The 26,550-nt window shown below is 31.9% G+C and overlaps 3 protein-coding genes across 3 annotated transcripts in view; 1 reads left to right on the top strand and 2 right to left on the bottom strand.

The window, feature by feature from the left end:
* Positions 1–631: 631 nt before the first annotated feature.
* On the bottom strand, positions 632–9,743 carry LOC139481141 (uncharacterized). The gene is made up of 8 exons (XM_071264254.1): positions 9,675–9,743; positions 6,039–6,107; positions 5,375–5,448; positions 4,699–5,007; positions 4,081–4,193; positions 3,333–3,513; positions 2,997–3,101; positions 632–2,200 (listed from the first exon to the last, which is right to left on the bottom strand). The coding sequence occupies exons 1-8, from the start codon at positions 9,698–9,700 to the stop codon at positions 2,013–2,015; spliced, it is 1,065 nt and encodes a 354-aa protein (XP_071120355.1). The 5' UTR covers positions 9,701–9,743; the 3' UTR covers positions 632–2,012.
* Positions 9,744–12,317: 2,574 nt separating this feature from the next.
* Positions 12,318–14,286, bottom strand: LOC139481140 (kelch-like protein 24a). The gene has a single exon (XM_071264253.1). It carries the CDS (start codon positions 14,253–14,255, stop codon positions 13,125–13,127), a length of 1,131 nt encoding a protein of 376 aa, XP_071120354.1. The 5' UTR covers positions 14,256–14,286; the 3' UTR covers positions 12,318–13,124.
* Positions 14,287–15,345: 1,059 nt separating this feature from the next.
* Positions 15,346–26,550, top strand: part of LOC139481139 (isocitrate dehydrogenase [NADP] cytoplasmic-like) — a 35,825-nt gene continuing 24,620 nt past the window's right edge. Inside the window, exon 1 of the mRNA XM_071264252.1 lies at positions 15,346–15,487. The gene's annotated coding sequence lies outside the window, so the exon portion shown is untranslated. The remainder of the gene's footprint in view (positions 15,488–26,550) is intronic.

Genomic DNA, 26,550 nt, shown 5'->3' with positions numbered 1-26,550 from the left:
TTTTATTGTAGCATTGAATGCTGGTGTTAGAAAATGTATGCAAAATAAAGGCAAGAAACATTTCATTTTGAAACTGGCTTTCATTTTGTATTAAATTTAAAAACACATCATTAATTTCAATGTTTTTCAAGTTTAAGTCCCAATTTCCCTCTTTTTTTACATGTTATAGTTCTGCATAATGTAATCTATTCCCGAGGAATAAAAGCCTTAGTATCTAAAAATTCCAATTTTGTTACAGTTAATTTATAATTATGAACATATCAATGATAACTCGTCAACACAGAAGTGCTGACTACTGGGCCGTTGATACCCTCAGGGAATTAAAATTCCACCAGCAGTGGCATCGAATGAATGGAGAATCCCAAGCAACCTCTGAAGAATGAGAAAGTCGGTGTGATACAGTATGATAACATTGCTTCATAGTTGGAATTGTAGCAACTAAATAATGAGTTGTGTTTTGTTGCTATGGAATGTGTAACAAGTGTACCTTGTATGTTATTTACTAACATATGTTTCCTATGGAGAATTGAGAAGCGGTCTGTTTATATGTTATGGCATGTCAATATTATATTGGATGTGAATTGTATTTTAAAAATATATGTGAAATAAAAAACAAATATGTAAATATCAATTTTCAATGTTTATTTCAAACAAATGTGGTACGTTTCTTTTATTAATTGCCTGTAATTATCTACTACGCAATCATACAGACAAATAAAAACTTTCATAACAATGTCAAATTGTATAACATTCAAAACTTCTTAATTGCCCAACAAACAACTTCACGATTGTCCTACGTAATTCTATAGCCATTTTAACTTGTAACTTTATAAAGTGGGAAATTTGTGTAGACAACATCTATACACATTTATGAAAAATAAATACAACTTAGTAAAGTATACATTAAATTAAGATAAATATAACTAATGATTAATTGCTGCCAAGATCAATTCATTCACTCATTACCCCTTATTGGGTTAATCAACATAGGACGCAATGAACAATTTGTTATTGATTATTTATGTTTGAAAATTTATAACAATGTATTCATTATTCCCTACAACATAATTTGAATAAAAATGGAGAACATATTTGTTATTCTCATAGGATTTTGTCTAATGCTTAGTCCGTTTCTGTGTGTGTTACATTTCAATGTTGTGTCGTTGTTCTCCTCTTATATTTAATGCGTTTCCCTCAGTTTTAGTTTGTTACCCCGATTTTGTTTTTTGTCCATAGATTTATGAGTTTTGAACGTCGGTTTACTACTGTTGCCTTTATTTTGGACAAGAGTTTTTCGTTTGTATCGGATTAAATGGTAATGCTCATGACAGTTAACTGGCTGTTCAGATCATAAACTCTACCTCATACTGTATAAGTTGCTTTTTGAAGTACATATTTACTAAAGAGGTATGAGAAAGAAAAAAAAATAGTTGTAAAACCTCTACAAATAAATTTCACGATCAGAAATACATTGGATATAATTAATAGCACCTAGCTTGTGAATCATATATATGACAGAAAATCCCGATGATACATCTTAATTGGTACCATAACACTACAAAACACTACAGCACATTGAAATATAAAAATAACAATATAAAGTCATGTATGAGCAAAAGAAAAGTTTCATCATTTACAAAACAAAATGTAATTAAAAAATATAATGAATAACTTTATAAAATACTACAGTAATGCCCGCTCATTTAAATAATAAAAGTCAATTGGTTGAAATTAAATGTACATCACACAAAACTAGAATGCAAACAATTTTGAGTTTTCATTTTGAAGACAATTCTTTAAGAAGTAATAATGATAATAACAATGAACTCAAGTTTCCTATTGTATCACATATTGATTGGAAATTAAACAATAACATAAAGAAAAATATACACCACAACAACCAAGTCTTGAGTTATCATATTTGTAATGATATTCACATTCATATCAATATACCATTTACTTAATGTTATAAGTGGATACATCTTTTTCGTCAATCAAGAGCATGCTTGGTATCAATCGGGATTGTTAAGAAGGCTATTATTTGCATGCACATTTCCATTAGTAGATGATTCTTCGTCATGTCCAGGGTTATGGTCATCTACTGTTAGAAGGCCACTATTTACACACTGCACAGTTCCATTAGAAGTTGATTCTTTATCATTTCCAGGGTTATGTTCACCTCCTTTCCAACACAGTACACCTGTAATGAGTATATTATCATAAACCTGCATAAAAGTGACCTGTCTGGCGTTGGTTTAACAGTTGTTATTGTTTAACAAATTAAAAGAAGTGTCCATACATATTTTGATGCTTACTCATTTGATTTTCGCCTCATTGGAATATATCAATGAATAAAAATGGATTTGGATGTTCATGAGCTTTATAGTTATCAATTGGTGTAGCGATTGGGGAGAGTCTGATCAACAAAACTTGATTATTAGTATAAATTAGTGTGAAAATACTTATTGATGTTTAGAGAATAGGCATTTTCTTTTAATCTGGGAAAAAAATCTATCATGGGTTTAATAGCTGCTTTACATTCTTTGTCCAGCATGTGGATTGTGTTGGGTGAAAATAAAATATTGTTGATATGGTTATATTATTCTATTATGAATTTTAAATCGGTATAGCTTTATCATTTTTTTTTACACTCGATTAGACATCATTAAGAAAAACTACTGATTATTAGGTACCTGAACAAAGTAATCATTAACTGTTATGTCCATGAAATTTGTTAAAACCTTTTTTTGGCTGTTTAGCTATGATTACGTGAAACGGATTTGTTATACATGTTATAGTCAGATATACAAATGTCTTATCAAACAGAAATTGTCTGCATTCGTCTATTTGCATAGCTTAATTGAAGCCCTGCAATAAAACAGTTAAAATGAAAGGTACAGTTATGTTTTTTTTAACACGCAGCACAGTGTGCAATTATTTTTTTCCTTTGATTTTTAAGAAACTATTATAAAAGAAAAATAAAAATAAAAACTTACCCTTCCTTTTAAATGCAAAAAGCAATATCAAAGTCAGTAGAACGGTGATTCCCAGTATCAGACATAACATTAATGCATGTGTTGAATGTGCCAGATCCTTCGTTTCTAATAAAGTAAATTTACAAAATTTGTACATTTTAAAGAATAGCATAGAAAAAATTTGGGCAATTCAATAATCATTGCGAATGAAGCCTCAAAACAAACCCATCAACAAATGCAATGAAATTAAAAATTAGTGAACTAATTATGTACACGTTTGTAAACAGTTCAATCATATTGAAAAATGAAATAATGACATAGCAAAATAATATCAACAAACAAATTATGAAAACATACCTTCACAATGTATTGGGATATCATGGGTAAAATTAAATGCAGTCGTACCAATATCACAGGTGATCAACAGAATTTTATCACAGTATTTGCTTAGAATATCGTAGGAGAAACTCAATGTTACTTTGTAGAATACAGACACTCTCTCGTACGTGGAGTTATAACTGTCTTCTATTCTTGAATTCTGGAAATTAACAAAGATTATGTATGATTGTCTTTGTAATTATTCAATTTGATTTAGTTTAAATGTATGTCGGTAAATTTCTTTTTATATCCTATGAACCCGGCTTAAGTTATTTTCATAATGTCGAATAGTGTGGTTTTTTAAAAACTTTTTATCATTATAGAAACCGATCTCTATATAATTAAACGTTGTTAATTTGATTGACAAGTTGCAGTTAGATATTGCAATGGTGCAAGTGTTGTCTTTTGTTTAATTTTACATCTGGTAACAATAGAATCGAAAAACCACTTATTGTAGATGACCTATTGTGTTTTACATGTTTATGTAATACTTTCACATTTTACTGTTCAAACATTGCTACTAGTATTTCAATATTAAATGCATGTTCTCATAAAGAGGTTGTTAGTGCTTGTGTAACAACGTATATATATATAGGATTCATGTACTCAGTACACTTTTTTATTTATTGCACATTAACATTGTAAATTGGCAATAACAAATATCAACTTTGGCATGCTCAAGTATTACACCTATCTCTGTTAAAATTCGTTTGAGTAATTTACTCACCCTAACAAAAATATGGCATGCAGGTTTTGGATACGCTTTCCATATCACAACTTGTAACATATTATGCTTTTCGGCTCTGTCAAAATATGATATATCTCCAGATCTTGGTAAATCTGAAAAAGAACTTGCAATACTGTTCAATATATACTGTCTATTTGTAAATGTTGTCATTTTGTCTTTTATTTGCTGTTTTATCAAAATAATCGCAGATCAATTAGGTAATCAGTCATGTTGCATATTTGTTTCTTTTTAAGATAAAATGACACTGGGAAGACTCTTATGGTATTACAGTACTGTAAAGTATAACGCTTTAGAGTATTATTTGCAAATCTGTTTTTGTTTTATCTTAGATATCCTTAATTAAAAGTGGGACGAAAGAAACCAGAGGGACAGTCAAACTCATTGAAAATAGATTGAAAATAAACTGACAACGCGACGGCTAAAAATAAAAAGACAAACAGACAAATAATAGTAAAGAAGACAAAACAAAGAAAACTAAAGACTAAGCAACACGAATCCCACCAAAACTGGTTAAAAAATATCTATTCAATTTAAATATTTTTTTCGAATAACATCTTTCATCTCACGATTGCAATGTGTACGTATTGTTAAACTTACATAAAAATGTGGTATTCTTTTCTACCAAATTAGCCAAATAACTCTCAAAACCCATGTAACATCTGTAGGTGGTATTGACATCATCGCTGTCAAATGATTTGATTGTCAATGTATAGTTTATGCCTGTTTGTGTATAATCTAGTTTTACTTCATATTTAATATTATTAGAAGATATATTTCCTCTGCCAATATAGTTTTCCGTTTTATCTGTCCATGCAAAATACATTCCTCCTTTGAAGTACGGTCTATAGCATGACATCAAAACATCGTTTCCGAAATAGACTGGTCTGGTTAATAAGTTCCAACTAACTGTGAATGAAAAATGTCCAATGCATCTCATCTTTTGTTGAAGTAAAACAAGAATTAGTTGAAGATATCTGAATCATTCATATATAAATAGGATAATAAATTATGAAATTGCACAATATACCAGTATACAAAACTTGGCCCTTATTATTGATGTATTGTTCATAAGTTGAAGTGCTCTTATGTAATTTTTCTTAGTCATTATCAGATACTATTGGAAGAAAATAGATGTATATTTTGGTCCATAATTGTGATTATAAAACTTTACTTGCAGAATTTCTTGATCTTCGGTGTTTTATGTGCAATGTGTCACTTTATAGTAAATAATGACGGGAAATTTCGCAATGCTGTTTTTAAGCAAATAACTCACTTTCAGTTCCACATTCTATTGTTGATGTTAGGACCAATAATAACAATAGAAATGATTCCATGTCCAAATAAATTCTGAAAAAATACATAACAAAAGTAGTGAACCATTTCTTCCACTTTGAGTGTGTCTCTCTGTTATGTCTATTCTTAGAAATTATGTATGCAAGTTGTTTTTATCCGAATGTTTATTAATTTCTTTGTTTATCATAAAAAAGAGATTGGTGTTTGTTTTCTAACAAATTAAACTAGAAATTGTAGTGTATCTGAATGTCTCTGAAATTAATTTCAGAAACACTACTTATGATTTGAATGCACTATTTTTTTTATACTTCAGGATCTTTTTGTCAGTTATTCATCTTAATCAAAAGTAGAGGTAAAACATAGCAGATAGCTCAGTGTTTGTCTAGTGTCATATATCATCATAAATTATATGTTCATTGTTATTTGTATATATTTACCGATCAGAGAGTTTGCAATGTTAATTTTTCACAACGTTTTGAGACTCGGGACTGCTTTTTTCTTGACGTATTGTTTAGACAACTATCTATTGTTGAAAACTGTTTTTTACCATGTTTCGGTAAATATGTCGTCGCGTAGTTGTTTCGCTGGGTCTACTTGTATTCATGTTTATTCTATATTTGTTGAATATCCCATCGTCTACTTACATTAACCGTTTGATCAAGACTATGTGTGTTTTGCCTAATCGCAGCTTTAATCCAATTACTTCTACTTTTCTAAAAAAAAAAAATGAAAAAAAAGAAGAATTATATATTTTGATATAATCTATCTGAAAATCCCTATATAAATAAAGGCAACAGTAATATCCCGATGTTCAAAAGTCATAAATCGATAGAAAAAAAAATCCGGATTACAAACCAAAACCGAGGGAAACGCATTAAATATAAGAGGAGAATGACGACACAACATTAAAATGTAACACACACAGATATGCTTTGTCATTATGTCATTGAGATCATAACTATAAAAAAACACGTTACAAAATCGAATGTTTGAAAACCAAGGATGTATAGGAACTAAAACAGTTGAAGAGCTGTAAAATGACAATATGTAAAGTGAAGTATAAAGGATTGTACATTATTCATTGTTGAAATAGTTATTCGTTGTTATAGTTGTTAAGATTATAACACATTGATGACCGATGTATCCCTACTTTTGACATGTTTATATATTATGTCCGGTTTTTTAATCACACAATATTTTCAATATATTGCAACTGCCATGCAAGTGAGTGGTTTAGCTAGCTATAAAACCAGGTATGATCCCCATTTTCTACATACGAAAATGCCTGTACCAAGACAGGAATATATGACAGTTGTTTTCTCTTCGTTTGGTGTAATTCAGCTTTTGATTTTACCATTTGATAAAGAACTTTCCGTTTTGAAATAACCTTGAAATGTGGTATGACATAACCAAAGAAACTCTTTATTTTCTGCACATGCTTTAAATGTTTGGCCTTTTTTATTATATGAACTAAGACGAGTGAAACACATTACTGCGAAACTCAAGGTTGTCAATCATATTAATGAACATGTTCAATGTAAGTATAAAAAAGTAAGGACGCAACGATTTTAAATGTTTAGATGGTAACAAAAATGTATTTGGTCAGTTTTTATACAAGAAATTATAAGATTTCTGGAGGAACAAATGAGAAACCAACTTCTTCGAGGAACAATATTAAGTATGTCCGATATTGTAAGATTAAGGATCAAATGGTTCTCGCATTAGCTGTTTTTTTCCGTTGTGTATTTTGTTTCCCGTAATGAATGCTTTGTATTTATTTGTAATCATCTTTTATCTAGATAATGCCCGGTTATATCAACAACAATATATGTGAAATGTGCCCTTTAATGAAGTCTTTGGAGAATTGCGTACCGTTATTTTGCGCTTTAGTTTCGGTTCTCTGTGTGTTCTATACTATTTATCCATCTCTAGAATTCCAGGCACAAATTAATGACTAAAAGAATTCAAATTCATTGTAATTGTCTTCCCAATCATAAAGCTCTTCGGGCATTACACGTTCAATCACACTTGCATACCATACAACTATTTTTCACTCCGCTCATTCTGGTTATGTTCAACATAAAAGTTGTATAGTTTTAGGGAATAAGAAAGATAACTCGAAATTTAATAATTCAGATGTTGTTATAGTTATTTATAATTCAGTATTCAAATTTGAATTATTGTTTTTCTTCCATCAAATTGGGATTTAAACATCTACTCCTAAGAGATTTTTTTCATTTATCATAACAAAAACACACACACGGCGAGCTAGGACTTTAAAATTTATGATTTAATTATCGAGATTGGATAAATCCGATAACCTACGAGTAACTTTGTAAGAATCTGTTTCTCTAAATTACATGATTAAAAAATAAACATGTTAAACGAAAATGATCTTGCCGGAAGATAGATTAGGAATATTTGATAAACAACTTTAACACCAATGTACATGACTTACTCATGTTACTAGTCATTGATTTTAACTTAACCGTTTTTTGTCGACTGAGTCACAATGTTTATTTTTTTTCGAGTGCTAGAAGAAGGACTTGTATCTTACCGTCAACCATTTTACGATATTAATACAAAATAGTATACGCATACATACCCTGCTTATATTTGAAGCCAAAGGATAAATTGAAACTTGAATTATTGTTTATGTGGCAGTTTACTTTGCGATCCCCGTTGAAATGCTGTCGATTTTAATGAAAGTAACGTCGGTAAAATCAGAGATACATGTTTTCGTGCGTAAATTATAAATTGTTTAAACATTAGTTTGTTCTGTACATTGTTGGAAAATAAAACATGTATTGTACTCGCTACGAAAAGGGAGAAAGCTTGGCGAACTGTCTTTCCTAAATTAAAGCTTATACAAATTACACCAATTATCCAAATATTCAATATGCTCCGAAATTTTTTTAGAAACAATCACTTAAGCCTACCGGTAAATTCTAAAGCCTATCACATATGTTATACCTTAGCATACTAGCAATTGGAAAAAGACTATTTTTTAAAGTCGATGTTTAAATTCCTCGAATCTTACTCTTTTGATCCATCGCACTTTAGCGTGGTATACCATCGTACTTTAGCGTAGTCCATCGCACTTTAGCGTGACCATCGCACCTTAGAGTCCTACATATATATCATGAGTTCGAATCTCAACAAGGGAAGAACTCAAATTTTTTGTTCTTCCCTGGCGAGATTCGAACTCATGATACTGAGATATCATGGCACCACTGTGCCCGACGCGCTAGACCACTCAACCACCTATGCTCTACAATTATAAAGCTTTCGGTAGCCGGGTGTTACCTTTCCTCGTCAGTTTTTATCTAGCGTCGTAACACAGTACATGATATATAAGGCATGAAATTCAAGATGGAATTTTTACAGATCAGCTCAATTAACTATCGTAGAGTATCTTACAACTTAATGTAGGATCCAGTCACAGAAATAATTATATCATAAGCACGTCTGAACCAAAGACAACTCTATGACAGATGAGACAGTGGTGTTGATACACATTCTGTATATATAATTCGTCTAAATATATATGCAGTTAGATATGTACCGTTCATGTTATTACTCTTCTTTCGAGCAGGCTGAGCTAAAATTATAACAAAATAATAACATTGAAATTATATCTTTATTTAAGTTTATAAATCTCCCAAAACAACAAGTCCTTGCCTTGCCTTTCTTTTCTCGGCATAGGCGGATCAAGGGGGGGGGGGGGCTGGGGGCACGGTCCCTCCTTTCGTTTGAAAATTTTGGTTTATTTTATATATAGGGAATCACTCAGTGAAGTATGACTGGAGGCAGGAACCCCCTTTTAGGTCAGCCAGCGCCCCCTCTTTATGATAAGTTCTGGATCCGCCACTGTCAATATCGATCAATTCATTCGTCGGATAGTTTGACCAGTGGGAAAACGGGTGAGAAGGAAAAGGATGAAGGGCGCCATTGAAAATAATACACTTGAGTTACTTCCAATCTCCGAAGTTTAGAAATATTTCTATGTCTTGGAGTCCGAGGTATCATCATAATATTTATTGAAACAAACATAACTATGTGCCTTTTTCCGGGGGTGGGGTACGTGCAAGATGCATGGAGAATTTTCTGTCTCTCGAATGTACGCATTGTACCGTATACTTTACATTAGTAATCAGTAAATAACCTGACAGATTGTTTTAAGTTTGACAGTAGTCATAATGAGTGTCATGCAATAGATCTACAAGATATGACAAGTAAGAAGACACTGATAATGAAATAAGGAATCAATAGGCATTTACCTTTTTTGTATGCTTTTAAATGTCATTCATTCCAACACATGCCACATGGGATAATTTAGGTGATTTCCGTTGTGCATATTGATATACGTTGTTCTATATTTAGATTACAAAAAGTATTTAACCGATTACAATTTATCCACGTTAGATATAAGGCATAATCTTCAATAAACTTGAAACTTGATGGTGGTAATAAAATAATGATAAAAATAATAAAATCTATATAATAATAATACATTTTACAGTTGCATATCTCTGCTGTAACTTAATTTTCAGGAAAGAAGTGGGTAATACCCCATACAAGCCGAGATATATGTCAGTAAAGAGAATGCAGTTTTCTAGTTTCAGTTTCGTTTTCAAGTAAGCTAAATTTTATGTATTGCCGAATATCAATTGAAATAAGAACACGAAGAAGAGCTGCACATCTGTATACATCAGTGGCGGATCCAGAAATTTTCACAAGAGGGGGCCCACTGACTGACCTAAAGGTGGGGGGGGGGGCGCGCGCTCCAGTCACGCATCAGTGATTCCCTATATAAGCAACCAATTATTTTCCCCCTGTCCCCCTAAATCCGCCTCTGTACATCAGATCAACCAGAAAAGGCATATATTATAGGTGAAACACTTTGATGTCAGACTGTTGTTTGTCTTTTTTGTCGTCAGACGTTTAGGTCATGTTTATTGGACTAATAACTTTTGAATGCCCTCTTTGTGTTTCCTAGCTGTCTTTCTTGTATAGTTGTTATTGATTTAGGATTTTTGAAAAACATACAATCGTCAAAAGTCGGAATGGCAGAAGGTTCCCAGCACAACGATATATGCATACCCTTCTTCGGATGTCACATCCGTTACATGTCCCAATGTTACGATTAAGTCCTTTTATCAGACACATTATGTAAGGGATGATAGCACGAGATGATTTCTAGTTTGTGACTTATGATAACTATCAACTTATTGGAAATAGCAACTGTTTTGCAATTTTAATATCGGAGTCAGATTATATATAGCAACTAGTACAGACAATTGTGACTATCAATGAACTTAACATCAAATTCAATATATTGAGCTGTTATAGAAATGACACTGCATGTAGTGGATATTAAGTGTCAAAACAAACCCACTGTGATACAACTGATATCGAGTTATTCCAATTCTTGCTGATTGCAACGCGCCTGGCGCAAATACAAAATTTCGATCCTGGTATCTATGATGAGTTTATTTAAAACCACTGGGTCGATACAACTGCTGGTGGAGTTTTTATTCCCCGAGAAGTCACCAGCCCAGTAGTCAGCACTTCTGTGTTGACATTTATTCTCATTGATATTGTCATAATTATAAATCAACCGTTTGCAAAACTCGGAATTGTTTAAAAACTAAGTCGTTTCTACCTCAGGAATAGATTACCTTAGCTGTATTTGGCAAACATTTAAGAATTTTTGGTCCTCAATGCTCTTCAACTTTGTATTTTATTTGGCCTATTTACTTTTTTATTCGAGCGTCACTGGTGAGTCTTTTGTAGACAAAATCCGCGTATGGCGCATATACAAAATTTCAATCCTGGTATTTATGATGAGTTTATTTACAACAACTGGGTCGATTCTACTGCTGGTGGAGTTTTTATTCCCCGAGGGAATCACCATCCCAGTCGTCAGCACTTTTGTGTTGACATGAATTATTATTGATACTGTCATAATTATAAAATTAACCGTTTACAAAACTTTGAATTTTTAAAATTCTTAGGCTTTTCTACCTCAGGAATAGATTACCGTAGCTATATTTGGCAAATATTTTACAAATGTTTGGTCCTCAATGCGCTTTAACTTCGTACCTTATTTGTCCTTTTTAACTTATTTTTATTCGAGCGTCACTGATGAATCTTTTGTAGACGAAACGCGCATCTGGCGCAAATACAAAATTTCAATCCTGGTAAGTATGATGAGTTTATTTACAACCACTAGGTCGATGCTACTGCTGGTGGAGTTTTTATTCCCCGAAGGTTTCGCCAGCCCAGAAGTCAGCACTTCTGTGTTGACATCAATTATCAAATTAATAAATAAACTGTTTACAAAACTTTGCATTTTTGAAATACTTAGGAATAGATTACCTTAGCTGTATTTGACAAAACCTTTAGGAATTATATTGAAATCTTCTGACTGTGTATCAAGCTTAAGTAGTAGTGGTGTTGTGCATTTTAAAATAACTGAAATTAGTAACAAAAAAAATATACGTATAAGCATTGTGTTGAAGCTATGACGATAAGGTTTTCTGGAAACAGGGATTGTCTCAGAACCTTTCAAAAAGTTTATTGTCATAGACAAACATTTTCACACTAAGTATCAGCACTAACATATAATTGTTTTAGTGAAAGCTATATCATAAATGGATATTTAATATCGAAAGGCTAAATTCTTCAATAGATTTTTACTAAGAATTTCGTTGATTTCACATACAATTTCCCGGAGGAAGTGTTTTCTATCCCACAGCAAGTGCAATGTCTATCCTTTCTATGTGTTATTTAATAGTGATCCTTCTCTAATTTTTAGATATTGATCACTAATTCTCAGATAAGTAAAGCATTTTCTTATGCAGTCATGATAAGCCAAATAAACTATCTATCCAGGCTTAGTTTTAAGTTTTTATAAAGTAACACTTTACCATTTTCATCATACATATTTGGTTTATTTTCAAGTATAGTTTTTCCTATCAATCATGTTAATACTTTTCTTCACTAAAATCTCTACAGTTATATCGAATTCATTGTTGAAACAGAACATCATCTAATACGTATAATGAAATAAAAGATTCATTTGAGATTGAGTGTCAAGTGCTGTTGTGTGATTGATGAAATAAAATATATACTACTCATATTAACATTGTTCTGTCAACTGGGTGGTATATTAAGACGGCGTTTTTGTTTTGGCATACTGATAATCTAGCGTGTATGATAATACATAAAAAGTTCGATATCAGAAAGCAGCAGTTTGTTGATAATTCAATTTGTGCACTAAATTGTTTTTCATTATTATAGTTACAGTTAAAATTCAGCCAGTATATTCACTAAATAGTAGCCAAACTCGTTCCACATTCAGTGGTTAGAAAATCTCGCAACACAACAGTCTTGGTGTAACGAAATTGGAATAATGATATTGGTAGTGTTTCCTGCATTGGTATAACAATTTCAGATTTTAAATCATACAGCATCATATCCTTTCGTGCAATGAACGACACCTCCCCGCCGCAAATCAAGATCTTGTCCTCAAAACAGCACGCTCCAAATCCTTTCCTACCAAAATTAGTTATCTTAGATACTGGTCGTGTGCTGTCTTTTTCGGAACATTTTAATACCGTTCCATGTCTTCCATCGTTACAAATAACTATCAGCTGTTCTTTGTAGTTGACCGCTTTGGAATTAAGTCGTGCAAAATCTGGTAACTTATACGAAACTCTGTAGCTTTACTCTGATTCGCAGTTAAAACATTGAATTGTATTGGAAGGATTGCCTTCGGAAAGAATTCCGCCAAATAAATATACTTTCTTTCCTACACAAGTGTGAGCTGGTGATCTAACAGGTTCATACAATCTAGTTTTACTGATTACCCATGTATTTGTGGCAATATTGAACCTCAAAACACTATTACTGCATCCCTGTCCCTCCTTCCCACCAAATACGTAGACATCTTTGAAGGCGTACATCACATGATTCTGTCTTTCCATTTGTAAATGTCGAAGATGAATCCATTCATTCTGCTGGCCGTCAAATTTAAAAAATACAGTTTTCCCGCCAGTTCCCATATTCGGGGCTGGACCGGAACCACCTGATACATAAATGTCTAGACCTTTTGAACACATGGCAAATTTTAACCCAGGGTCTAATGGCAATGGCTTTAAAGAAAACCAAATCTTTTGAGGAAAACTAAACCCCATTACACTGCAGTTGTTTCCACCATCACTGCCTCCAATAACCACCAATACCTCGTCTGCTGGAGTAGCAAAAACACCATCACCTTGCATATTAGAGTTGTAACGCGATCTCAAGTCTTCTAACATTCGCAATATATCATGATTGGTCGAAAATTCTTCAATCTTGACAGCCTCTTCGTATATGTCTTTCGCCGACACTCTGTTTATCATCATAGCCTCGCATAGTTCTGAGAAAAATTGAATACGATTTTCGAAATCCGCAACTATCCACGAAAATGAGACTTGGCAAAATAAACTACTTCTATCAACAACATTGATATTATCAGATTCCAAAATAGATATAAGAGTATCAACTGTACCTATTTCATCAAGTTTGGCTTCACTGTTAGCAATTTCGGCAAAATGTTTAAGAATTAACGATCGTGCTATCTCGGCCAGATCTGCAGTTTCGCCATGATTCTGTGCAACCTGCCAGACATGTACACAGTTAGACTTGTCAGCATGTTTACTTAGAAACTGCTTACATATCGTATGGAGAGACTTTATTTGCATCATGTGGGCTAAATGGAGTAGGATGTCAGCATTACCCATTTTAACCACCTTAGGTTCACCTGTATAAATAAACTTTAACAAATCTGAGCAACTGTCTTCATCTAATAGCATACCATCCAGGCAAACCCGACCAGTTTTTGTTTCCCGAAATAACTAATTCCAAGGTTTAGTTTGTCATAAGACAGATCATTACATAGATAAAATCCAAGTACCTATTATAACACAAATAATCTATTGATTTATAATAAACAACCAAAGTACCTGATAGTGCTTACAATACAATTGATTTATAAACAAAGTACCTGATAGTGCAACCCATGCATACCATTGATTTTTGAACAGAGAACCTTATGCCACAAACCACACAATTGCATTTCTTGATAAAGATCCTGATAGCACAAGCAGTACTACTGTTTAATCAACAAAGTACCTGATAGCACCCAAATCTATTCATATTGCTGGCCATCAAATCTTATACGGTCCTAAACAGGAACAACCTGAAACAAAAATGTCTAGGCCGTTAAGATAGTTCAAGCCATACCATTGGTGTGTAAACCACATAGAACACAAGTGTTAAAACAATACAACTGCTTTATAATTAATCATAGTACCTGAAAGTGCAAACATACCATTGACTTATAAATCCACAAGGTACATGATATTACAAACCATACAATTGCTTTATAATGAATCATTATAGATAGTACAAACAATACCATTGACTTATAAACCCACGAGGTACATGATACTAGAAACCATGGCATTGATATTTATAAACAATCAAAGTACTTGATAATGCAAACCAAACCATTGATTTATAAACAATCAAAGTACTCGATAATGCAAACCAAACCATTGATTTATAAACAATCAAAGTACTCGATAATGCAAACCAAACCATTGATTTATAAACAATCAAAGTACTCGATAATGCAAAGCATACCATTGATTTATAAACAATCAAAGTACTCGATAATGCAAAGCATACCATTGATTTATAATCAATGAAAGTACCTGATAGTACAAAGCATAACATTGATTTATAAATAATCAAAGTACCTGAAAGTGCAAACCATATATATTTTGACTATTTTGGACTCCAGCATTAATGAAGGGATATTCATTGATGAAATACGCCTCCAGTGCAGCAAAACTAGTACCGTTATTGTTATTACTGGGGTCTTCCAAATAAGTTTCTTTTTTAAACTATCCCGGAACTACATATGTTACTAACACATACGTTTACAAACCATTTACTTCCGAAGACCGACTGTCATAGAACCTGATATAATTAAAATACAAATATAATTAGATAGCGAACTCGTGATATTGGATTTTTCTAGGTCTGTTTGATTTCATATCATAATTTAAAAATATCTGTTTTAATAGTTTACCTTTGATTCATTCTTTTCCTTTTAATAACTGAACACGGCTAGTTCAAGCGTGGTCCATCTTTGACTAAGAGGTTAAATTGAAGGTCACTACATCCAATGAGGTCAAAATATTCATTTGCTAGTGAATAATGCATTAAGTATGTTTCTTAGCCTTTTAGACACAATTAATCCGAACTGGCTTCTTAAAGCGAATAATTATTTCACTATATTACTTTCGTTTATGAATGAACCAAAAAATTCTATTTATATCTCGCAGCTAGCACTCCTTTATATGAATAAATAATAGGTTAAACAATTGTTTAATTATGTCCACGAAAAACTGGATAAAACATTGTAAATGAAAATTAACTATATTTGTTTCAACATTTTGTTATCTCTATATACATACTATTTAATAGTTATCAAAGGTACCAGGCTTATAATTTGATACGCCAGATGCACGTTTTCGTCTGCATAAGACTCATCAGTGACGCACAGATCAAAATACTTAGAAAGCCAAACAAGTACAAACTTTATTGAGGACCCAAAATTCCAAAATGTTGTGCCAAATACAGCTAAGGTAAGCATATTAAGCTATGTCTGGGATAAGAACATCCTTCGTTTGTCGAATATTTCATACTTTAACAATGTAGACTTTGAAAATAAACATTAGGCAGCAACCATTTGATTTTCTGGGGGGCTATGGATTTTTTCCCCGGACAAACAATTTTTTTCTTTCAATTTTAGGATTACATGTAGTGGCAGCTGAGGGTTAAGCAAACAATTTTTTTTCCTCAGGGTCAAAAACAAATAATTTTTTTCTCCAAAAACTGGAAACAAACTTTTTTTCCAAAAAAAATCCATAGAGTTTTAGTACGATTATTTCTGCAGCAAGTGTATATTTATGAAAACATGCGATATTATTATTAACATATGGACAGTACAGTTGCCACATTCGTTCACATTGACTTGATTCAAACTCTCAAATTTAATTTAATATATTATATATGTTATTATAGTAAACGGCAATGCATGACTACAAAAGTTTCATAGAAAAAAGAAAATGGGGAATGTGTTCATTGGACACAGATGATGCCCCTGCTTGCATATCATATGAAGTTATAAAGAAATAACTGATGAACGGTAAAAGTGACGCTACCCAAATTAATACTTGATCTGAGTTTGGTGGTAATAAGTATTGTGTATGTTAAGTTTCATAACATATGGTTGAGGCAAATGTTAGTTAGAGAACAGAATAAAAAAATCCTTTATGAGTGGATTCAATATACATAAATAAAATACCAAAATAATCAAGAAATGAATGAGATTGTTAAGTTTGATATATGCCTTTTTGTGCGTCTTTGTTGAATATTTGTTTTGTTTTTATTGTGATTTATAGAATAACTAATCGAAGAATTCAAAAAGAGAAAAATATTCAACGAGTGACTGAACATCACATTATTAACGAATGCGCGTAGCGCATATAAGTTAATAATCAGTGTTGTTCGGTCACGAGTTGAATATTTTTCGATATTTGAATTCTTTTATTGGTTATTCCATTTAATAAATTGGCAAATGGCTTTTTCTAAAATTAAAGTAAACCAGATGATCCGCAGGGCGCAGCTTTATACGACCGCAGAGGTTGAACCCTGAACGGTTGGGGCAAGTATGGACACAACATTCAAGCTGGATTCAGCTCTAAATTTGGATTGTGATTAAATAGTTGACACAGCATAGGTTTCGGACACAGAATGAATGTGGTCTAATGAACTTAAAATATTTGTTTTGCCTTTGAGCAATTCACTATGCTGTTGAATATTAATCCTCCCAAAAAGATGTTTGAAGAAATTTTCTTTTTATTTATGAAATCTGAAATAAGAAAAATTTAACCCCCCCCCCCCCATTTTTTTTCACATCCCCCTTTCCCTTTTTCCAAAACTGATCTCAATTCAAATTTCTAATGGAGTTTGCAACACAATAACTACTCATTTAAAGACATCATAAAATTTTAAAATGTAACAAAAGGTGCTTGTTATCACTGAATCGTAAAGATTGTTTTAATTTATCAGTTGGTAGTAAAAGTGAATATACATTGTATATTGTAAAAAAAAAATGATTTAAGTTGATTCAACTACTATTCTGGACAAAGAAAGATAACTCCAATCAATTGAAAATTTCTTGCAATTGCACAATATTGTGCAATTAGATATTTCTTGCTATTGCGCAATACTGTGCAATTGAAAATATTTGCTATTGCACAATACTGTGCAATTGAAGATTTCTTGCTATTGCGCAATACTGAGCAATTGAAAATTTCTTGCTATTGCACAATACTGTTCAATTGAAGATTTCTTGCTATTGCTGAATACTGTGCAATTGAAAATTTCTTGCTATTGCACAATACTTAATATAATAATTCTGGATCCTGATTTGAACCAACTTGAAAACTGGGCCCATAATCAAAAATCTAAGTACATGTTTAGATTCAGCATATCAAAAAAGCCCAAGATTTCAATTTTTGTTAAAATCAAACTTAGTTTAATTTTGGACCCTTTGGACTTTAATGTAGACCTATTTGAAAACGGGACTAAAAATTAAGAATCTACATACAGTTAGATTTGGCATATCAAAGAACCCCAATTATTCAATTTTTGATGAAATCAAACAAAGTTTAATTTTTGACCCCGATTTGGACCAACTTGAAAACTGGGCCAATAATCAAAAATCTAAATACATTTTCAGATTTAGCATATCAAAGAACCCCAAGGATTTAATTTTTGTTAAAATCAAACTAAGTTTAATTTTGGACCTTTTGGACCTTAATGTAGACCAATTTGAAAACGAGACCAAAAATTAAGAACACAGTTAGATTCGGCATATCAAAGAACCCCAATTATTCAATTTTTGATGAAATCAAACAAAGTTTAATTTTGGACTCTTTGGGCCCCTTATTCCTAAACTGTTAGGACCAAAACTCCCAAAATCACAACCAACCTTCCTTTTGTGGTCATGAACCTTGTGTTTAAATTTTATAGATTTCTATTTACTTATACTAAAGTTATGGTGCGAAAACCAAGAATAATGCTTACTTGTGCCCCTTTTTGGCCCCTTATTCCTAAACTGTTCAGACCTCACCTCTCAAAATCAATCCCAACCTTCCTTTTGTGGTCATACACCTTGTGTCAAAATTTCATTGATTTCTATTAACTTATACTAAAGTTATTGTGCGAAAACCAAGAATAATGCTTATTTGGGCCCTTTTTTGGACCCTACTTTCTAAACTGTTTGAACTAAAACTCCTAAAATCAATCCTAACCTTCCTTTTGTGGTCATAAACTTGTGTCAAAATTTCATAGGTTTTTATTTACTTAAACTAAAGTTATAGTGCGAAACCCAAGAAAATGCTTATTTGGGCCCTTTTTGGCCCCTAATTCCTAAAACATTGGGACCAAAACTCCCAAAGTCAATCCCAACCTTCCTTTTATGGTCATAAACCTTGTGTTAAAATTTCATAGATTTCTATTCACTTTTACTAAAGTTAGAGTGCGAAAACTAAAAGTATTCGGACGACGACGACGACGACGACGCAGACGACGACGACGACGACGACGCAGACGACGACGCCAACGTGATACCAATATACGACCAAAAATTTTTCAATTTTTGCGGTTTTATAAAAAGATAATTTCAACTTGTATCTATAAATATAAAACATCTTTCCATCTAATACCTGAATCAATATCAAAAGAAGCTGAACTTATTTATGAAGAAACATTAACTAGTATTATGGACCAAAAGTGGATTATTTAGCTATATACAAATTGGTTAAAGATTTAACTTGGAAATCATGGCTGTTGCTGTAGAAAACTATTACAAACTGGAAAGCACATCCTAATTTGTACAGGGATGTTGTTCACAAAGCTGATAAATATAGACACGATTTATGAAAACTATTGATCCCTTATATAAACTTATAAAGGTTACCAGTTCAATATTTTTATCTTTGATTATTGTTTTTTTTTATATAAATATTTGATTTTGCTATCCATTAATTAAAACCAAATTAAATATAATAGCTTTACATATATGTACATCCAGATCATACAAACTGTTGATACATGTACATATATTTTGATATTGCACAAGTTTATATTTTTCGTTGATTGTTAATAATGTCTTTACACTAAATCCATTAGAAGTTCTATGAGCACTGATTGATATTTAAGTCTTAGATAAGTGATTTTCATATTAGTTGCTTTGTATTTATCTTTTCAACTGATTTTTATAGTTTTTTTCATATCTTGTGATGTAACTCAACTGTCCCAGAAAAAGGGGGAAAGTTGGCATTCCCACAAATATGTTAAACCCTGGCTTTTTGTATGTTCCTGTCCCTAGTAAGGAGCCTGCTATTCGGTGGTTGTCATTTGTTGATGCATATCATATTAGTTTTTGTTTATTGTTTTGTATCTAAATCAGACTGTTTTCTCAATTGATTTTTTTTAAATTGTCCTTTAGGGGCCCTTCCATAGCTTGCTATGCTGAATGGGTTTTTCTCATTGTTGAAGTAGATACAGTGAACAGTTGTTTAACTTCTACTTCATTAGGTGGAGGCTGTTTCAATTGAAATACTACCACATCTTCTCATTTTCATAGAAAAAAACAAAAAAGCAAAACACACTTATCATTTCTTTCTTAAATCTAATGAGGCATTTAAAACTTCTTGTCCATTTTTTATAAGCAGTAAATCTATATGTTAGATAATCCGATTTCTTCATGTCACCATTATAACAAATTATACATCAAATGAACAAGGAAACTGATATCTAAAAAATCAACAAATGGATAAACAACAGCTAAGGATAAACATAAATAGGCAAACAGGCCCGTAGCCAGGAATTTCCAAAAGGGGGGGGGGGGGGGGGGGGTTCGTTGAACTCATGAACTCGACTTTAACAGTCACAATTTGAACAAAACGTTGACTTGTTAAGTCACAATTTGATTTCAAGGGGGGGGGGGGGGGGGTAGGGGGTATGGGCAAAGAACTAAAAAAGCTTGGGATAATGAAAACACAAAAATGTACACCACGAACATCTTGCATCCTTTATGAATCATTATTGAATTTCATGCTGAATGAATAAAAGATAAAAGTTTTAATACAACTTCTCTTGTATATTTCAACACCGGCACATTGAATGAGACATGCAATCCGAGTTGTACTATAGATAAAATGAATATCTTTTCTTCTATAACTCTGTTATCAAGAAAAGTAAATCAATGTAACCAGATCATATATATATACTTTGTTTCCTATTATAACTCTTGGACAAAGAAGACAATTTATAAGTAGAACAGGCTGTAGGTATTGACACTGCACTTCAAATTTCAAGAACTATCATATCCAACAAAATACACCAAGCACATGTCATTTGCTTCCTATAGTCAGGCACAACAGTTTTCCTAAATGAGAATTATTTCCCTTTGCTAATATTTCTAAAATTCAATAAAAATGGTAATTTGAAAAAGGATCATTTTTGACATAGAAGCTATTAATCATTGTATTGGCCCCTCGTAAAATTCTACCAAACAGAAACAAACCAGACAAAGATACATTTTCAATGCTTTCTCTCAATTTTGTATAGGAAAATTATCTCTCATTAAATCATATAATTTGTTTGATTTAATTGACAACTCTGGTAATTTAGCTAATAAATTAAATTTCTATATAAAATGAGATGTGGTATGATTGCCAATGAGACAACTATCTACCAGGGACCATAGTACAGAGATGAACAACTATAGGTTAGTGTACTATAATTTAAAAGTAAAATTTAATTTGATACTTGTCAAAATCAAACTTGACTTCCACTTTGTCATTAGAAACAACATAAATGGAAAATACAAAAACATGATTTTTCATTCCATGAAGGACCACAACTTCATAACAGCAAACGTTATAAACTGTTGAAACATCTTCTAATGTATTTCTAATAGTATAAAGCTAATGTTGAAATTAAAATGATAATACTCTGGCATGTAAACTAAGCAAAACATTCAAAGTCAATGAAGCATGACTGAAGTTGCAGGGCTAAATAACCTTTCTTGAAAACAGAAATGCCAATGTTAATACAACAGCTTACAAAAGCTAATTTGGTTCAACTAAAACTGACATCATAACAAACTTGTGAACTATGCAAAAGCTTCAGAGTCAATCGACCATTACTGAGAGGTAACAGCCAATGCTAATACAACATCATACCAATTACCATTAATCTACCTCAAGTGGTTTCCAAAAAAATGATGTAATTACAAACTTAAACAAGTTAAAGCAGGCCTTAGCAAGGACATAGATCAAGCCAATTTTTGGAGTGATACTTCAATGTAAACGTTTAGGCATTTATCATATAAAGATTCATAAGAAGTCTAAGAAGGCTTTCAGAAATCAAAATGTTCTTCCCAAATTAATTAGATTTCTAAATTTGGAAAACCCCTTTAATGATCATAACTAAAATCTGTGTTAATTCTTTTCTTTCTGACCAATTCACAAAAATTCCAAAATAAAATGAAATTACCTGTGCAAATATCAATTCGGATTCGACATTCCAAAATTAGAGTACAATTTTGTGAAAATTTATGTCAGCCAATCGAACAAAGAAGTGAATGGCACCCTTCAACACCAACATATTACAATTACTAACAAGTCAAGATGAGTACTGTATTGGACTTATAGTAGAGGGTAAATACTTATTACATTTTAATATATCAAGTGTTGACAGTACTAAGTGCATGTCTTTTATACATACATGTACCTGATACAAATGAAGGCCTTGTGTCAATATAGTTTGCTTAATCAGTTTTGAATATGGGTCTGTTTATGCTGAAATTTATCGTTACAAAAAAAATCATTTTATGCTATATAAATATGTAAATAAAGTTCAAACTAAATACTAAATATTCTGTTTTGTAGCTAAAAGTGCATAGTAGCCGACTATAATCATCAGCTGATTATTGGTTTTTGTTTATTTAGAAAAAAAGTTCAGTTTTCTTAACATGCTTAAGTTACATCCATATTTTCTACACAAAAATACACAACAATAAGAAAATGTACAAAATGCAAACTTTAAACTGGCAAAAATGAAATGATTTCACTCATAAAAATGTTCAAATCATGTCTGGTTATAATAAGCTATGAAACTAACAAAGCTTATAGCATTCTTACATTATCTAAAAAATATGTTAATATTCCAGTTCTTCAAGAGAAAAAAATGAAATCAAAAATATGAAATACACAAGTTTCTCTTTTTTACCCTCCTGATAATTTAAATATTTGTTGTATAGTTAAATGTAGAATAAATATAAAATATATTGACGTAATCTAAAACAACTTACCCCACAGGGTAAACTATCCTGTTCTTCAGACAGTAAACAATTTAGATTGGATCATTGTACACTCCCGATTAAATTCTTTATTCAGCCACTGTGACTCTTTTCTTCTGACACAAAATAACATCATCTTTTTACCACCAAGTGAACTCTTGTGATAGGCCGAGGGTATTGACTTGTGTGTTTATAGATACAAAGGATTGTGTAAACGTCTTTATGTCTGGTATGTAGACTACTGTTTGGAAGAGGTCAAGTTAAATTGTATGGTCTAATAAACTTTAACCTAAATAGTACAACAAATTGTTTCCTCATTTTGATTAAATGAATGCAGCCTATTTCGTTTTACAGTGTTGTATAGATGTTCGATGGAAAAGAGGGGAATATAAAATACATGTGAAATCTGCAATTGATCATGAAAGTATCATACAAAATATCAATTCTAATGACTGAAAATGTTCTACAACTAATGAATAAAATAAGAACACTATATCTGTAACTGTATGTATATCTACCAAATAACTTCTACAAGTAAAATTATACATAAACAGTTTTTGAATACCATTATATACAGCCAAGACATTTACATCATTGTAAGCCAAGAAAACTTTAACAATTTTCCATGTGCAATGAGTGTCACAAATTTCAAACTGCAAACAGGAAGTGGCTGCACAAGTACAACAGATGTAACCAGATGCTCCGCAGGCCGCAGTTTTATACGACCGCAGAGGTTGAACCCTGAACGGTTGGGGCAAGTATGGACACAACATTCAAGCTGGATTCAGCTCTAAGTGATTAAAAAGTTGACACAGCATAGGTTTCGGACACAGAATGAATGTGGTCTAATGAACTTAAAATATTTGTTTTGCCTTTGAGCAATTCACTATGCTGTTGAATATTAATCCTCTCAAAAAGATGTTTGAAGAAATTTTCTTTATATTTATGAAATCTGAAATGAGAAAAATTTGACCCCCCCCCCCATTTTTTTCACATCCCCCTTTCCCTTTTTCCAAAACTGATCTCAATTAAAATTTCTAATGGAGTTTGCAACACAATAACTACTCATTTAAAGACATCATAAAATTTTAAAATGTAACAAAAGGTGCTTGTTATCACTGAATGGTAAAGATTGTTTTAATTTATCAGTTGGTAGTAAAAGTGAATATACATTGTATATTGTAAAAAAAATGATTTAAGTTGATTCAACTACTATTCTGGACAAAAATCTAAGTACATGTTTAGATTCAGCATATCAAAAAAGCCCAAGAATTCAATGTTTGTTAAAATCAAACTCAGTTTAATTTTGGACCCTATGGACTTTAATGTAGACCAATTTGAAAACGGGACTAAAAATTAAGAATCTACATACAGTTAGATTTGGCATATCAAAAAGTAAAATCACAAAAATACTGAACTTAGAGGAAGATCAATTGGTAAAGTCCATAATCACATGGCAAAATCAAAAAACAAAACGCATCAAAAACGAATGGACAAAAACTGTCATATTCCTGACTTGGTACAGGCATTTTCAAATGTAGAAAATGGTGGATTAAACCTGGTTCTATAGCGCTAACCCTCTCACTTTAATGACAGTCTCATCAATTTCCGATATTTTTACATTGATGCGTTAAATAAACAGACACAATAAATATAATAGTCAAAATATGAGTACATCAGTCATCATCGTTTAACAATTTTAAAAGGAACAATTTAACAGAACACAAAAACATCTACTATCTACGAACACATTTATTGAGTGTCTGACGTCAGATAATTTTATACGTCACATAAATTTGTCGTTCAATGTGCGTACAAACAATTTTAAAATTGTCATGGGAATGTTAGCATACAGGGTTAAAAAATCAAAAGTATGTAAGAATAAATTTAAGAAATAGACCGAGATTTAAACTAGTCCAAAAGTTATATATAGAATTTATAAGAATCAAAAAATAGTTAATACCACTACGCGATTGAATGATTTTGACGTTTGTGGTTCAACGTATATTGTAATTCATAATAGAAATATATCATAATGACATATAATAGAACAATATCATACTGACGGGATCTTTTAAAGTACAGAGTCACGTTATAAGAACAAAAGAAATACAAAAAGTCGCAAATACAAAACAAACCACAAAAAAAAAATGAAAGCCAATACAAACACATTGACGAGATGTATAAGTACCGAGCCACGTGAAACGGATATCACATGAAACCATTCAACAGTAAAAGTAATATTAATAATAGAACAAAGACAAATGAAAGAACTATAAAACACGTTGTTAAGATGATAAACAACATCAGTACGAAGAATCTATACATCAAGACCATCGTGTATTATTTAGGAAGTTGATACGGAATATTTATCAACAAGGTCTTGGTACCTTCCGATGAACTTTTTTTAGAAAAAGAACGAGACGTTCTTTGACATACCCCTGTTTCATCAACTTTCTACTCAGACACTGATGACGTATTACAAAGTCTGAGTAGGAGCTGCAAGCTCTTGAATATCGAATAAGTTGGGAAATATATATTCCATATGCAGGTGAAGTTGGTATATTGCTACTAAGGTGGGGGAAATTTATGATTTCAAAATTAAAATCGTCTCGTTTGTCATAGATTCTGGTACTGAGATGACTGTGTAAGTCAAATTCGAGATATAAGTCTAAAAATGAGGCGGAGGAAGCCGTGTCTGTTGATTCTTTAATCTCTAGTTCTGGGGGATATATTAATGGAACCCAATCAGAAAAGTTCGGATTGTTTATGGAAAGAACATCATCAATATATCTGAAAGTGAAATTAAATAATCTGGCTTCTTTGAACCCCAATTATTCAATTTTTGATGAAATCAAACAAAGTTTAATTTTGGACCCCGATTTGGACCAACTTGAAAACTGAGCCAATAATCCAAAATCTAAGTACATTTTTAGATTCAGCATATCAAAGAACCCCAAGGATTCAATTTTTGTTAAAATCAAACTAAGTTTAATTTTGGACCCTTTGGACCTTAATGTAGACCAATTTGAAAACGGGACCAAAAATTAAGAATCTACATACACAGTTAGATTCGGCATATCAAAAAAACCCAATTATTCAATTTTTGATGAAATCAAACAAAGTTCAATTTTGGACCCTTTGGGCCCCTTATTCCTAAACTGTTAGGACCAAAACTCCCAAAATCAAACCCCACCTTCCTTTAGTGGTCATAAACCTTGTGTTTAAATTTCATAGATTTCTATTTACTTATACTAAAGTTATGGTGCGAAAACCAAGAATAATGCTTACTTGGGGCCCTTTTTGGGCCCTGATTCCTAAACTGTTCAGACCTTAACTCCCAAAATCAATCCCAACCTTCCCTTTGTGGTCATAAACCTTGTGTTTAAATTTCATTGATTTCTATTCACTTATACTAAAGTTATTGTGCGAAAACCAAGAATAATGCTTATTTGGGCCCTTTTTTGGCCCCTAATTCCTAAACTGTTTGAACTAAAAATCCCAAAATCAATCCCAACCTTCCTTTTGTGGTCATAATAAACCTTGTGTCAAAATTTCATAGATTTCTATTTACTTAAACTAAAGTTATAGTGCGAAAACCAAGAATATGCTTATTTGGGCCTTTTTTGGCCACTAATTCCTAAAATGTTGGGACCACA

This window comes from Mytilus edulis, chromosome 7, assembly GCF_963676685.1.
Source record: "Mytilus edulis chromosome 7, xbMytEdul2.2, whole genome shotgun sequence".
Classification (NCBI taxonomy): Eukaryota; Metazoa; Mollusca; class Bivalvia; order Mytilida; family Mytilidae; genus Mytilus; species Mytilus edulis.
Note: the sequence above shows the minus strand (reverse complement) of the source record. Positions and strands in the feature narration are given on the sequence as shown.

Coding starts and splice junctions, on each gene's coding strand:
- LOC139481141 (XM_071264254.1), bottom strand. CDS start 9,700: ATGACATTTAAAAGCATACAAAAAAG. Junction 4,194..4,698: donor AAAGAATACCACATTTTTAT/GTAAGTTTAACA, acceptor GTTCTTTTTCAG/ATTTACCAAGATCTGGAGAT. Junction 2,201..2,996: donor TTTTGCATTTAAAAGGAAGG/GTAAGTTTTTAT, acceptor TACTCATTACAG/GTGTACTGTGTTGGAAAGGA.
- LOC139481140 (XM_071264253.1), bottom strand. CDS start 14,255: ATGCTATTAGATGAAGACAGTTGCTCAGATTTGTTAAAGTTTATTTAT.